The sequence below is a fragment of the Gastrolobium bilobum genome, unplaced genomic scaffold (assembly GCF_033153095.1).
Source record: "Gastrolobium bilobum isolate Gb01-03AN ecotype WA unplaced genomic scaffold, APGP_CSIRO_Gbil_v1 utg36997, whole genome shotgun sequence".
NCBI classification, from domain to species: domain Eukaryota; kingdom Viridiplantae; phylum Streptophyta; class Magnoliopsida; order Fabales; family Fabaceae; genus Gastrolobium; species Gastrolobium bilobum.
Genome location: NW_026895610.1, coordinates 2871 through 18905, shown reverse-complemented (window position 1 = coordinate 18905; position 16035 = coordinate 2871). Strand labels below are relative to the sequence as shown.

At 33.4% G+C, this 16035-nt stretch overlaps 2 protein-coding genes and 1 long non-coding RNA gene across 3 annotated transcripts; 1 reads left to right on the top strand and 2 right to left on the bottom strand.

Moving 5' to 3' along the window:
* Positions 1-2661: 2661 nt before the first annotated feature.
* On the bottom strand, positions 2662-5699 carry LOC133284348 (protein CUP-SHAPED COTYLEDON 1-like). The gene is made up of 4 exons (XM_061481352.1): positions 5534-5699; positions 5041-5342; positions 3814-3867; positions 2662-3450 (listed from the first exon to the last, which is right to left on the bottom strand). Exons 1-4 carry the CDS (start codon positions 5697-5699, stop codon positions 2662-2664), a joined length of 1311 nt encoding a protein of 436 aa, XP_061337336.1.
* A 3746-nt stretch (positions 5700-9445) lies between these two features.
* On the bottom strand, positions 9446-13616 carry LOC133284316 (uncharacterized; the record flags this gene model as incomplete). The annotated part of the gene is made up of 8 exons (XM_061481321.1): positions 9446-9919; positions 10191-10450; positions 10538-10603; positions 10893-11000; positions 11679-11835; positions 12162-12278; positions 12948-13160; positions 13473-13616. Coding segments are annotated over 8 exons (1152 nt in total), but the record flags the coding sequence as incomplete, so codon positions are not given.
* Positions 13617-14329: 713 nt separating this feature from the next.
* Positions 14330-15083, top strand: LOC133284309 (uncharacterized). Its single transcript, XR_009747886.1, has 3 exons — positions 14330-14567; positions 14865-14941; positions 15041-15083. It is a non-coding gene; the product is annotated as an uncharacterized LOC133284309 (long non-coding RNA).
* Positions 15084-16035: the final 952 nt, after the last annotated feature.

Sequence of the window (16035 nt, the reverse complement as noted above, 5' to 3'; positions counted from 1 at the left end):
TATGAAAATAATTAAGTAATCAAGTTGGCTAAGTATAATGACGTCATAATTGAAAAGAAAAAGATATTCCGCATTTTTAATTAAGCGTGGCTTAATACGATGACATATTAACAAATTGGATATACACGGGGTGTTACAACTTGCATAATTAAAGTCATTGTGAAAGAATGAGGGAAAACTTATTAAAAAAAAATCCTGTAAGTTTCATTCACTTACACATGTGAGTGTCAGAATTTGTAATCTCAAAAAATTTCAACTTGGAAATAATCATTGATTCAACACAAATACACACACACACACACACAAAAATATCCAAAATCCAAAATAAGCATCGACCACGAAAAAGAACACAAAAAGGATCTAGTTCACCATAAAGAGTGGATTATGTTGTGCGAGAGTTGGCGTTTGGAGAGAAAGAAGGAAAAAGGGTCGTTAAAAACATAAACACAGAGGATAGGAATCATAGAACCACAAGCTTCAGACAAAGAGAGATAAACACTCAGATCTACGAAATCCAACACAAGAACACTTACAAATTTTTCTCCTCCCCCCATTTCGAAGTTATGTACTCTTGTGCTTTGCGTTTTCTCTCTTCCTCTACAATGATAAAGAAGAAGACTACAACGCATCAGACGAAGACAAGGCGACACATGTTGCAGCCATCGGACATCAAGGGTTCCTCTACATTGTTTTTTTCTGATTTATTTAAGGGTAGTTAAGGTACTTTTTCAAAAAAATTATTTGTGTTAACTTTATTTTTGGATGAAAAATTAAGTTAGCGGGTAAGTGATAAAGAATCTTTATGTAAGGGTGTAAATTATTCAAAATTTTGGGGATGAGAGCAAGTGATTTTAGAGAAAACTTACGGAGGAAATTTTGAAGTTTTCCCAAATAATTATAAGGAGTGATCACTATTTAATAATAATAATAATAATATAGCGAAAAATTACTAAAACTTTTCTATTTGAGGATTTTTTTAAATTATACCCTTAAAATAAGGAGAGAATTAAAGACGAAAAAGAAAACAATTCTAATTTAGAAAAAATGTTTGTCATTTTAAATGACATAAAGTTATGTCATTTTAAGATAGAGATAGACACAAAATAAAAAAAATTATTTAAAATTTAAATTAAAAAAAAAACCACCCACTTTCTCCCCTATAATTTTCATTCCTTGTGTCTATCTCTCTCCTAAAATAACATAACTTATGTCATTTAAAATGACAAACATCAAACTCATCTATTTATTATGCTAAAATAAGAAGAGAGAAAATAAAAATAATAATAATAAGGGAATATTATTTCTCGTGTTTGCAATCTAAATAATCGGGGTTACATGGAATCTTTCAAAATGCCTTGCGATTGCTGGATATTTTTTGACCGCTCAGGGTATATCGAGACGGAAATGGATCCTCTAATGTGTCAAAAAAACATGATATGGTCATGTGAGAAGATCACAATCATACAAAGGTAAATCAACGGTTATGATTTCGTAACTACCTATTTTATCATTTTTTCTCTCTCCTCCTTTTTTACTATTGATCCACCTTTGTATAGTTATGATTCCCCACATTACATTACATGATCATGTGAATTTTCACATTAGAGGATCCAGATCCATATCGAGAATTCTGTCGGTATATCATACAAATTTCATAGGAAAATAAATATTTTCATAAATTTTTTTACAATATACTGTTGTTCCCTATATTCAAGGATTTGGGAGACAAACTCATCTCGAATTAAGGGTAAAGACCCAATATATCGACCCTGGAAATGTCTAAAAACTAATCCCCAATACTCGAAGAGCTAAACCCCAACAACAACTACATTGTTTCATTTTATTTTATTTTTGGCTAAAAACCTCAAGTGTCTTGAAATTTTTTTTCATACCGTAGAACAAATGAAAATGAGCTCCTTATATAGAAAAAAATAATCAACAATTATTGGTTCAAGTAGTAAGAGATTTATTCCTCTTAATCAAAAATCTTGAATTAAAGTCCCGGGAATAAAGAAAATAATCTTGATAAAACAATCCCTTACAATGGATCTGACAATATTCAAACCGAACTAATCAGGTAATGGTTGAACAAGTAGATATATTAAAAAAAAAATAACAATAAGGGTGAAAGAATGAGATTCACTCGATGAGGAACTAAAACTTAAAAAGAAAACACGACTGAGATTCCTATTCAAGGTTTGGACATGTAATATAAAAACAGAATTTTATTAGCGATAAAATTTTGAAATTTCATAGTGAAATAAAGTTCCTTTATATAATAAAGTTCTTTTAATGATGTAGAAACAGATGATAAGATCAAAAATAAACTCATAAGTTAACATGGTCAGCAATACTAAAGGGAATTATGTACAAACCATCTTTAATTTCAAACAAAACCGGTTAATTTCTCGCAAATTTCTATTTTTCCTCACATCATATCCACTGACAAGGTATCAAAAACTATATAAAATAGAACATTTTTTTTTTCAAACGTTACTATTAACAAAACAAATGAAACAATAGAAGAAAACAAAAATTGTTATTTACATCAAGAAATTGGATAAGGTAACTAAAGTTGCACCATCAAATAAGTAGCTCATGTGGCAACGAAGGGTTATGAAAGAAATTTGTTTACAAGTAAATCAAAATCTTTGTTCAAAATCAAAAATGTGCATCAGTATCATCGAAGCTTATGCACTCATACGCATTATAGTACTCATTATCCGATGTTTGCACAGGAAATTGAGAATCAGGAGGAATAACCGAGTTTTGGAATATACAACTACCTAAGGAAGGGGAAGAAGGAGAAAAGGACATTTGCATATTTTGAACCTGAGAATAAAAATTGCCTTGAAACGGTGGAGTAACAACCACATTTGTGGCAGCCACATAGGTATCAACATCATTAAAGTCCTTTTGCTCACAAGAACCATAGAAATCCCCTGATCGCATAGGAGGAGGAAGTGAACAATAGGAAGGAATAAATGAGTTTTGGGGATTTTCTATAAACTGAGACTTAGAAGGTTGATTTGGTTGACATTGTGGAGTGGCAACCACATGAGTCTCAACTAGCTCCAACGAATCATCAAGTGATTGTAATGGAAGTGAAGAATGAGGAGGAATAAATGAATTTTGGGGCATGCTACTACCTGGACAAGTGAATGAAGAGGAAAAGGAATTTTGCATATAATGAGCTTGGGAATTTTGATTGGCATGACACTCTAAAGTGGGAACTAGATCGGTGGACAAGTGAGGTTGTATAGCTGGAGCAGCTTGGTTGGGTTCAAACTGTCGAGTAGCAACCACATTCGTGGACATGCGAGTTTGCATCTGTTGAGCCTGAAAAAGTTGATCGGGTTGACATTCTGGAGTGGCAACAACATTTGTTTGTCTTTCCTTCTCATGCTTAGTCTGGTAAATCTTACATAGAACCCAATCATCCAACAGCATCTGCGTATAAAATGAAGATATATAGATAAGTCATTAATCTACAATGAATTGAAGTATACTAAATATAGATATGCATCAAAAGCCCATTAGTTATAGCTAGTATTATATGCAAACTAAATTATTACCCAATTTTTCCATTATTCATTTCATTTTAGATTTTAAAAAAAAAAATACTCCCCATTATACCCCAACTAGCAAGGGTAGGATAAGGGAAATCCTTGTAAGCAACTTTAAACTAAGGATTAGCGATAAGCTAAAGAGATAAGAGATAGGATGTAACATCTTAACAAAGCAATAAAGTCTTTCGGTGCTCATTAGCACTAACCCAGATAATATTAATGTAGTAAAAGATTAGGATATTACCTGAGAATCATAGAGAACTGGTAGGTGAACAATAAATGAAACATTATTCAGTAACTAAAGAACTGCATAATGAGTATCCTTATATGACTCAAGAGTATGAAAAACTTCAGTATTAAGATAAAACCAAAGAATTGCTAAGTTCATTTAGGGCTCGTTTGGTGTACAAGATAAGATAAGGGTAGGATATGATATGAGACTGATAAACCTATATCATATCCTGTGTTTGATGAACACCTGATTAGGAATCTGATAAGATTATGTAAAAAGAGAAAGAAAAATAAAAAATAAAATATAATGCAATAAATACAAATATATTGGGTAGAGTGAGGATATTGGGTAACGTGAGGATATATTGGGTATTAAATATTGCTATCCTATCCTGTTGAATCCTAACCCAGCTCCCCCCATAGGATAAGAAATCATATATTGGATAGGATAAAATGAAGCAATAGAATAAGCTAATCATATCCTATTGACTCACCAAACAAGAGATAAAAGTAGGATATGATAAGTTATCCTATCCTATCTTCCTTATCAGGTGCTCCAAACAGGCCCTTAAGGACCAGAACAAAGACAAGAAACTATTTTTCTTTCTTTCATTTTTAGCTGACAGTTAGGTTTCTTGAATTAGGAGTTGATAATACCATAAAGAATCCTCAAATGCAATTCTTCAATTTCTGACTGAGTCAGTCTTCCTTTTATTAAATTAAAGAGAAAGAGAGTGAATGGGAGATGGAATGGAAATGCAAAGGTAGAAATATGTTCATATACTTCTTTATGGCATCAGCTCAGAGGTGATAAGGAAAACAAAAGAATAGAGGAAGTAGTATGTAAAGGGATCATAATTATCTAGATATGATGAATTCAAATTTAAGAGTAATAATAGTTCACCCCTCCTATATATCTGTGTTTCCTATGCTTTCACCTCTTTTCTCTCATACATTGCTTATTGTTCCTTGCAAAGCAAGACTCTTGGATCAGTATATATATTGCCAACCCATTTAATTTTCGATCACATTCTCCTTCCTTTAATGTGAATTAGAGAGTAGCGAAACATATTATTACGAGAGAGAAAAAAAGTGTAATGTGAATTTCTTATTAAAAAAGAAGGACGTGAATCTCATTTAAATGAATAAAAATTAAAAATAAAAAATAAAAAACTGACATACATAAGAAAAGTATAACTCTTGCAACCTTTTATTAAATCAAGTCTCGTGAATATTGTACCTTACAAGGAGGAGTTGTACTTGAACTTGCAAGATTCTTGTCTTTGTTAATTGTGAACTCTTGCATAATCCAATTGGTTTTCACTGCTTCTTTCACTGCATCTGTAGGTTTTTTTTGGTAAAAAACCAAAGTCCGTCTATTTCCAATTACAGTGTTATTGCTTATTATTGGATTCTCTTTTCCAGTAGCTTTCCAAAAACCAAAGTCTCCAGTAGCGCGATTAGGACGTTTTCCATTAGGGTATTTCTTGCTTCTTGGAGTAAAATAGTATGTATGTTCCTCTCCTTTGTATTTATATGTATCTGTATAAAAGTGCAACAACGAAAGAAAAAACAATTAGAATAAATTTAATACAACTATTGTTACTATTCAGGAAACAAAATTTCGAATTGTAAAATATCTATTGAGCTGAACATATAATATATATTTCATAAACTAATGGGGGAAAAAGATATATTAAAAAATATGAAGCATATGCATATAAATATATAACCATTTAGTTCTTGAGGAGAATGCATGTAAATGTCAACATGATGAATCCGGCCAGGATTTATGATATGACCAGCAATTTTTGGCTTCAAATAAAACTCGATCAATTCAACATCATCAGGATAGAACTTGTAACCAGGTGGTATATTATTGAGTGCATTTTCTTGCATTTTAGTCCCACTTGTTATGGTACCATCAATAGAGGGAAGAAGGTGCATGTTGAAGAGCAAAAAAAAAGATAGGCAGAATAAAAAGGAAGGATAATGTGATCGAAAATTAGATGGGCTGGCAATATATATACTGGTCCAGGAGTCTTGCTTTGCAAGGAACAATAAGCAACGTATGAGAAAAATATATGAAGGCCCTGTGATTTAGGAAAGCAGTTATATAGGAGGGCTGACCTATTATTACTTCAAATTTGAATTTATCATATCTAGAGAATTATGATAATGATAGTTACATTAGATTGCCATTTTTTTTTAATTTGAAGATAAAGATAATTGTTAAATAAGAGTGATTATGTCGGTCAAACAGCAAGCCAGAACAAGAGTAATCCTATCTTCAACAAAGGTGATTTTTAAATACATACCTATCTATCTTATTTCAAAATTCAGAAGATATCATTTATCATACAATGGTTGAATTTCAATCCTCTAACCCTAGCCTTCCCATTTTCGACTCCTACCAATCATACCAAAATGTTAGTTACTGATATGGGAAATTTCAAAATTTGAGAAGCTAATCCTCTTTTCACCTTATCAGTAACAAAAATGAAAGGAGTTCAAAAATAAAAAGAACCATATCACCATATCAGCAAAAGGGCACAAAATAAACAGATAATTTAAATAACAGAGATAAAAGAGTATATGAAGAAAGAGTTTGGTGTTTGTTATTTTAAATGACATAAATTATGTCATTTTAAGAAAAAGATAGACACAAAAAATAAAAATCATAAAATAGAAAGTACATGTTTTTTTTAATTAAATTTTTAAAATAAATATTTTTTTGTATCTGTCTCTCTTAAATTGACATAATTTTATTTCGTTTAAAATTACAAACACTTTTCCCGTAAACAAAACCCAGAATAGTGGTGAGAGTCAGAGATACCAAAGAGACCCGAAACGACGTAGTTGGGAACGACGAGGAGACGAGCGAGAACGGTGAAGAAGGTGGGTGTAGACAACTATGGCTTCCTTCAGCGTTATCAAAAATTGCAGATTCATATGTCTTCTTATTAGATATTAGATATAAGGGTAGTTTAGTATTTTAATGATATTCTAGATCTCTCTTTTCTGTTATGCTCTTCTATATAAGAGCTCACTCATTGTACAAATTAATTCACCACAATCAATGAAATTAATATTTTCTCTTTACTCTCTTTTACCTTCTAATATGGTATCAGAGCATTTTTATCCTCCATGAACGGAGATTCTGCTGCAATCACTATTTTTTTTTCTTTTCTTTGTTTCCTTTCTTCCGGATCTGATCTCCATTTGTGCATTTTTTTTATCATCAGAGCTACTCTTTCTCCTTCCTTTTTCTATGTCCTAGATCTGTGATTTCTTCGTTGTTTTGGGTCATCTACTTCGGATTTTTATTTTTTGTCCAATGTATCTTGTTTGCCTGTGTTTTCCAGCATTCTCCAGTGATTTACGTTACAGATCTGTAATTTTTTTTTTCCATTTCCTACTTCTTTTTCTCTATTATCGTTACTGTTACTATTTTTGTTCTGATCCTTCACCAGTGAGAAATCAACTCGCTTCTCCCGTTCTTCTTTGATTCTCAACTTGCGCCCCTTTGTTTCTGCACCTTCATAGAAGGCGTCATTCATTCACCGGCGTCGTTCGTGGCTGTTCTATTTCTAGTTCTTGTCTTCGTGCGACCTGTCAACCACCGAACCGCGTCGCTCCTGTCTTCGTTGGACCTCCATGGATCTTCTTCGTGTCTCCTTCTCCGGTCATCATTTTTGGCCGCATTTTTTTTTCCGGTCACAGTCTCCTTCTCCGACCGTCTCTGCCATTCCAGATCGTTGACGTTTTCTGATCTGTGTTTTCTTCTTCTCCAGGTGCTTCTCGGTCATGTTTATTTTCTAATATTTTTTTTCTGATCTGTTCCAGATCTGTCTCTTTGTTTTTTTTTCTTTTCTCATTTTGCAGGTTTGTGAAGATTCATGAACTATGGATGTTTTTGCAACACTGCTATTATTTTTGGTTTTTTATTTTATTTTTATTTTTTTGATGTACTGTTTCTAGCTTGTATTTGGCCACTTAGATTTTATTTCCACATTTGTTTGTGGTGTTATTCAAGTTTACTGATGTTCATTTCAGAACATTTGATTTTGCCGATGTCCATCCCGGAACCATTTAGTATTTTGTGGCTGATGTCCATCCCAGCCCTCCCTTCTTTAGCTGATGTCCATACCAGCACCGTTATTTTGCTGAAGCTCATTCCAACACTCTGAAGATTTTGATTTCTCATTCAGGATTTTTTATTTGGTTATTATGTTTTCTTGGTTTTTCTTGTTCAAGATGGAAGTTCTCTTTGTTCACTCTCCATCTTGAGGGGAAGTATTAGATATTAGGTATAAGGGTAGTTTAGTATTTTAATGATATTCTAGATCTCTCTTTTCTGTTATGCTCTTCTATATAAGAGCTCACTCATTATACAAATTAATTCACCACAATCAATGAAATTAATATTTTCTCTTTATTCTCTTTTACCTTCTAATACTTCTCACAGTGTATCATTGCACAAGATAGAGAAACAAGAGAGACAGTCACGAGTAATTGCATAATAAGATTTATATTTTTGTGTAATCATAAATTGTGAGGGAAGATAAAATAGATACGAGCTATAGTTAATTAGTTATCAATAAATATAAATATTCAAGTAATATATTATGGGTTCATTAAAGTCAAATTAATAACATTATAATTTTTTCATCCACTTCATAATGAAAAGTTATAAATTAGTCAAATTATTTGTATGAGGATGCCATGTTTTTAGTTCTGCCTGTGTAGTATTATTCGCTTCTTTCCACATGCAAAGCATTCAAGGGTGTCCAAATCGGCACAAATTAGTAAAAGGAACAGATGAAATAACACACATTCCAAAATGAAAATTGGATCAAGCAAGTCTTCTTAAAGAGATTAAACATTGATTCTCGGGAATACACACAACGGATAAAATTAGTATTCGTGTGGTACTGAGTATTTTGTTGCACATCCCTTAGAATAATTATACTTATTTTATTCACTCCTTTATTTTTAATGTCACATAAATTTATTATTTTTTATTTTAATAAGTGAAATCTAGATAATTTTATTTTTAAGTCATACATACATGTAATTATAACCTGATAAACGTGTTTCCGTAAATTACATATGTTTTTCTCTAGTTATGCCTTACAGAAGAAATAACACATTCCAAAATTTAGTATTCGTGTGGTACTGAGTATTTAGTTTAACATCCATTGAAATTAATGGGATTGATGTTTTTAAAAGATAATATTTATTTCCTACAGATATATTAGAATGTGAAATAATATAAAGAGAAGAAAGAAAAAAATATGAACCACATATATTTTTATGTGTAAAAAATAAAATTATCTCGTAAAAACACTAATCCCTAACTTAATTTTTCAATATATGTATTTAAAAACATACTTTTCTTCATTAAATTCAATAAATAAAACAACTTAAAAAACAATTTGGGAGAAACCAACTTCTCAATATATCCTTAAAAAAATACAAAATACAAATTATAGAGTATGTTTGGGAGAAATAGATTTCGCAACATGTAATAATAAAAAATTCAATTTAGGAGAAATTAACTTTTCAACGTGAAATCAAATAAGAACATTTTGGAAATTATCAAATTAAATTATGCTAATTTCGTAAAAGTAAAAAGGGTCTAATTAACTCTGCCCCCCAAAAAAAAACCGTTTCCTTTATTATAACATTATATATAAACTGCAAGGACATCAATTATTTAAAAAAAAAATACACAAACATGTCGAAGACAGCCCCATAAATTGCTCGCGTGTAGAACCTGGTGTGAATCTAGGAATCCTCTGCAAAATCATTTTCTACCCTTTTAAGAGGACCAACTCACAGGATCCCTAAGTTGGTTGCAGCAGATAAGTGCTACAAAGCGTTTCTCTGGTTTTAGTTATCAAGTCCCTGGAGCTATTTGTTGATCCCCCATGTAGAAAGTCGTAGAATTATTGTACAATGGACAGATCCACAAATACTTACAAGGCACAAAATGCTGATCAACTGAACTCTGCTGCTCACATCCTGAATTAATTGAAGCAGGTTAGTTCAGCCTGTGATGCAGTCCTTTCTACAGCCAGCCACCACTCATCGTCTGCATCATCTATTTCTTCCTGCTTCAAGCACAGATTTTAGGGTAATAATATTCAATGTTATGTTCCGGGTGGACAAATAAAAATCTCTTTCAGCACAATCATGCTAGAGGTCAGTCATTTCTTGTGATAAAGCAAATTATACTGTCATTGAAAACACACTATCTCTAGCACTGTCTAAATAAAGGGCTGGGGATAGGGCTTTAGTCCTATTGTGGAACAAAAGAATGAGGGAGGCTAATGACAATTTTAATGTAAATGACAAGGTCCGAAAGTAAGATTAAGATGGACTAACCATTGTGCTTAGCTCTGTCTTGGTTTGCTTATTCTCCATATCCTCGACTACTCTTATAGCTTCTAGCCACCAGGAATCATTGGAGTTGTCCTCAACAGTGTCTTCATTCTGTAGAAGATTTTGTTTGTTGTTATCATCAAGTTGATGTCTCCTCTCATCATCTAGTGGCTGTTCATCACCTAACATTCCAGATGAACCAATTACAACTGAAGGGTCGGAGAACACATGAACTGGAATTTGTCGCAAGGGAGATCGATAACCTGTTCCCCATTAATTAGCATGTTAAAAGAGACTGAAAAATTGAGTGTCAGAAGTGTATTCAAACACTTGACTGAAAATATATTAACCTCTGCAGTCAGGATCATGACATTTCTGATAATAAACTGCCCTTCTTAGATCAACGACATATATCACTGGGTGAGTAAATCATCAAATGTATTAGTAAGCAGTAATCAGATCATAGAGAACAAAACGAAATGAAAGACAAGGTGCAACCATACTTCTACTTACAACAGAAACATGAGAATCGTCCCTGACTTTGCTAAATTTCTAATCATAATCATAATGCAAGGAATCTCTACCCAAAATGTCAAAAACTCATTCAAGAGTGGAGACCCATTAACATTCAGACATGGCCAAAAAGCAGTTCCAGGTAAAAAAAAAAAGTACGCATAAGTAAATGAGAACTACCAAGACAGTTACCATTATTGCTTTTATGCTGTCTGCCTATTCTCTCGCAGTATCTATTTTTTGTCATGCTGTAGACCATCAGTCCGAATTCCGAGAAAAAATACCAGCTGTGAATTTTTCCTATAATTGCAGCAAATTATCAATACAGTGAGGGGGTTATGCAGAAGCCTGAAGCTTGAAAATTTAGTAACATGAAACAGAATATCTGGAAGTTAAAATAAACGTGAGTGTGGATAAACCGATAAGCAACAAAACTAATACAACACCATGGAGAAAATTCCAGAATAAGGCTGAGAGGTAGGTTGTTTCTGGATCTGAAAGACCAGAGTCATGTAAGCATCTAAAATCTCAACTCATCAGTTGAGCTTGAGATTAAAGAGATAATATAATGTATTCGGAAGTGGTGAAGATAAGAAACTTCTAGTTACGAAAAATAAGCAATGCAAAGTCACAAGTACCTATCCAAATTTTTTCTTCAGTATGCCACAGAACTTTAGTTTTATAGCTCTGAGAAAGCAAGAAAAATTCAAAAAAGTAACAATATTTGCACGGACCTTATCATCACAAACATGTCATAGACTCCAAGCACGACTGATTTGGACCATAAAAAAAAATCAGTTGGACCAGAGTGCTATCCAACAGAGAGCATAGGAGTTTGTGAGGATTTGTGAGAATAAAATATGTGCAAGTATCATATTATAATTCAAAGTTGAAACAAAATCAAACTCATTAAATTGGTCCATTTACTTATACAAAAACATGCCTAAAGTCATTATTGCAAGCTTTGTCTAGTAGCACCTGGTATATTCCCGACAGAGGCAGCAGATAGAATAAATTTGTCCAGAAATGGAAATGGTGAATTTCCCATGAAGTACGTTGTTGAAACATCACTTGTGCAAGTATTCAATGTAAATTCTGGAGGAATTTGGCAGGAATTTCCAAAATTACAATTCACCTGTCAAAGTAAAATAAGTGATAATCATTAAGCACGTGAAAATATAAATTTCAAGGAAGCTACAATGATGTCCAGTTATAGGTTATTTGCATAGTAAAAGATTGTGATCAACAGATCAGTATTAAATACCAAGGTAACGGTCTAGGTTTGGTATATGCTAAAACCTATGGTCAGAAATTACAGACTTAAAATGATAATTGCAAGGAAATAAATTTTATTATGTTGAAAGATATGACCACCTTCAAATTCTGAGTAGTAAATGTCTTGGAACTGAAGAAATAAATTTGATGCAATGGAATTTTAATAAATTTAAAACCCAAAACTACCTCTGTATCAAAATGCAGAGTCTTCACACAATCTAAGTCTGTTTTGCAGATCAGATGCTTTTCGCAATTAACATCCATATTGCAGATCAAGGAAGCCATGAACATGTCTTCTTCACCCTGTCACATAAAGACATCAAAGATGAAAAAAAACAAAAAAAAAAGAAAAAGATTTGTGCAAAACCAATATAAGGCAGAATGTAGTTATAAATACTCTAGTTTGCTCATGATAATGCATATATTATTGGCTTTCCTGACTTTGAATATGATCCAATCATCCAATAACACCTGTTTGTGTTCAACGGGAAATAGTAGGTGATGAACTGACAACAATACATGCTATTATCCTTTCTACACTATATCCTAACCTTGGATATAGTGACTGATTAATTCCTCCAGAGGATCTCGCTATGTACATGTAACACCTGTTATTCTACATTCTCAATGTTCCAGTTCACTCCCATATTCTTTTCTACGCAAACTTATTCTGCAATACTGAAACTGAATATTCCAATTCTTCATAATTTTTTTTGAGGAAAACCCTTTCTCAATATAACTATGGGTTTTATAAGAGTTATGTTGTAGTAAAAGTAATTGTGTAATGTTATAGAGATTCGTTTTGTGTGCCGTAATTTTCTTTTTTTCTTTTTTCTTCAAAAAGTGTGGGCCTCACAAAATGTTGTATGTGTAGGAAAGTTTGTTGTGTCATGTTAAATGACAAATGCAAACCCCTATAACTATTGATGGTATAATTTGAAATAGTGAAATTATATAAGAAAAGTACCATACCAAGTGCTTGCACTTAAATCGCTCTGTTGGTAGAAGAACTGCACTTTTTCCTGCCTTTGAAGATAGAAGGAGACGGAAACAACGATTCCGAGAATAAACAGCAGTATCCACAAAAAGTTGGCATGCAGATTCAGTGCTGCTTGAATCTTTCATCACAAACAATTTTTCGAAACTTCTATCTTTCCCCCTTTCGTTTTGAATTCTTGAGCATATCTGGTAATATGTCATCACAGAGTGACAATAGTTGATAGATGATACTTCTACAAAAGAAATATTGTAGAGAAGGTTGCGTAACTACCATAAACCTTCCTTTTTATCAGCTAACAATAACATTTTTTGAAAAAGTAATTCATATCGAACATTGATAATTGCTGAATTCAAATTATTTATAAAGTCACTCAATATGCGTGTGCATGTAACTGTAAAGAGAGACAGAGAGGACTGGAATCTCAAGAATTGACAGAAAACCATCCTAATCCAAACTTTATCTCTACTCGTAAGATGGAAAAAGATTAGTATACTTACTTCTGAAATGAATGCACCTGCATGAGAGTTATCCTTAAAAGCAGCCTTTGGTATGCGGATTATCAGATGACGAGAGAACTTCTCTACAAGTGCAATTAATAAGAGACGATAAGGATCATAACATGGGAAAAAACAGAACTGATGTCATAGCACCCGTTAACAATTGCTTCACTTATTAAAGATGAAACATGGAGAACGCCTCAGATCAAATGTAATTTTTTTTTCAAATTGATGAAGAAAACCTTGCAAAAGAAATTAGAAAGTGCTGAAGGTGTCAATTGGTTCAAAGGTAAAGTCCTTAGCACTTGGCACAAGGACTTGGGTTAGATTCCCCCCATCACCAAGGACGGAAGGCTTTAGGGAAAGGAGAAGATTCCACATATTGTGAAACCACACCAATCCACCAAAATATAAAGTAATTAAAAAGAACAGAAGGGAGACAGGTAAAGGCAACTTAAGCATCTTAGGGTCTATAATAGCCCATATTAATTAATTAGGAAATCAAGTGTAATTAATTAATTAAACATGTTTTACTGGGTGAAATTAAGTGTGAGGCTTAATAAAATGAATCTGAGTCACTTTGGAGTTAAAAAGTGTACTCAGTGAAAATTAAGGGGTATAAATGGGTACTGTCAAAAGTGCCCAAAATATAAAAATAAAAATAGTAATATTCCAAGAATAATATTCCAGACTTTTGGGTAAAGTTTGGTAATTATTGGGGTTGAATAGATAGATGAACCGATACCCGCTTTTTAACCACTTAACAAAGTTAAGTGGCATAAAGTAAAAAGCAACCAATTCCCCTCCCCATTTTCACGACGCCAGAAGGAGAAGAAGAAGGAGAAAGAAGAGGAAGGAAGGGAGGAAAAGAGAGAGAGAGATCAAACCTTGATGGTTTTGGATGATTCAAAAGCCTAAATCGCTTAGAATCTCGCCCTCTATCATAATCCTAGCTTTGTTTTGAGTGGGGAGCATTGTGGAGAGAGATATTACCTCTCAAAAATTCGGCCCTTTGGAGAAATTTGGGGTTTTGAGAGTTTCTACCTCCATTGAAGCTTGAGGAGCCATCAATCCTTGGTTGTGTGACCATTGGTGGTAAGATTCTAACCCTTGAACCTCATGATTCCTTGAAATTTGCATGAGTTAGGGTTTGTGAATAGTAAATTGGGATTTTTATGAAATGTAGTTGAATTAGCTATGTTCTAGGAAGAATGGAGCTTAGAGCATGTTATGGAAAATGCTAGGAATGTCATTTAATCGGTGGAAATGAGCCTAGATAGTCATTTGATAATTGTTCATAATATTGGAAAATTCATGCTTGGATTGGTTAGTATTCTAGCATGTTGAACAATTAGTGAGTTGAATGATTGATTGGATCCTTGTGATGTCTAGGATTGAGACATTTGGACCAACCGTGAGTGATCAACCATTGGAGCAAGCTATGGAGCTTGAATAGCTCATTGGAATTGGTAAGCTCATACTTGTGTTGTGCTTTGAATTGAGTAATTGATGGTTGATGGTGAAATACTCTTGGATGCAATGTGTTGATTGCATTACACCATGTGTAGGTGTATGTTTGTAAAAGTTGACTGCTGAAACTGTTGGTGAAGAACAAAGGTTGACTGAAGCATTGAGGTAAGCCTTCGGACCTTGGGTGTAATTCCCTTGACTGTTCTACCAAGCCCTGAAAGGGTGGAGGTTGTGATTGTGTATATAAATGCAATAAAATAGTGTAATGCTTTGTTATACGTATGTGTATGCATTTGGTGTGGCATAGGATGGTGTTTCCCTATGTTGGTATGTGGCATGACGATGCGTAAATCATACTTGGTAGTTAGCTGGCCAGTAGGACTATTTGCATCTGAGTTTCCTTAGGACAGCTTGAGAGCTCGAGGGATTTCTCCTGGAGATGTATTGCACTTTGTATAGATATGTATTTACTGCATTATTATTGTTATTGCTATTACACTGATATGGAACTGTGGGGTGGAGAGATGCTCCAAGGACCCCTGGTTTACTGGATATATTCGTATATCTCACCCCGTGTTGTGGGGACCCCCTTTCAGGTAAGGATGCTGCAGGAGCCTCTGATGGCAAGTGGCCATATCTGGATTATGCATGAAATATGGCACTTCTTTGAGTTTATGCATGCCTTTTGTAGTTGACATGTATAGGAGTTTATTTTGAAAGCCCTTGGTCATTTGTATGCCTTGATTCATTGAATGAACTTAGCCTATGCTCATGCCTTTGGTTACACCTTTTGTTGATGGGAGCCAAGGGAATGATCATAGTGTTTTGTAAGCTAAGTTCTATGATTTGTAAAGGATATGTAATGTAAATGATGCCTACTTGGAATTCAATATATGCATGCTTGTTATGTATTGAGTTGTTGAATTGGTCGGGCTGAAAATCAATTAGGTACCCTCTTCGTTTAAACTGGTAAACGATGAGAAAACAAAGGTCATGCTGCCCAAATTCTAGCTAAATCTCATGAGGAGAGGTTGGATGAGTGCTAGGATTTAGTTTTGGGGCATGGACCTTTGTGGTTTGTATTGGGGATGCA

Coding starts and splice junctions, on each gene's coding strand:
- LOC133284348 (XM_061481352.1), bottom strand. CDS start 5,699: ATGCAAGAAAATGCACTCAATAATATACCACCTGGTTACAAGTTCTAT. Junction 5,343..5,533: donor TTCTCCTCAAGAACTAAATG/GTTATATATTTA, acceptor ACTTTTATACAG/ATACATATAAATACAAAGGA. Junction 3,451..3,813: donor CAGTTCTCTATGATTCTCAG/GTAATATCCTAA, acceptor TTTTATACGCAG/ATGCTGTTGGATGATTGGGT.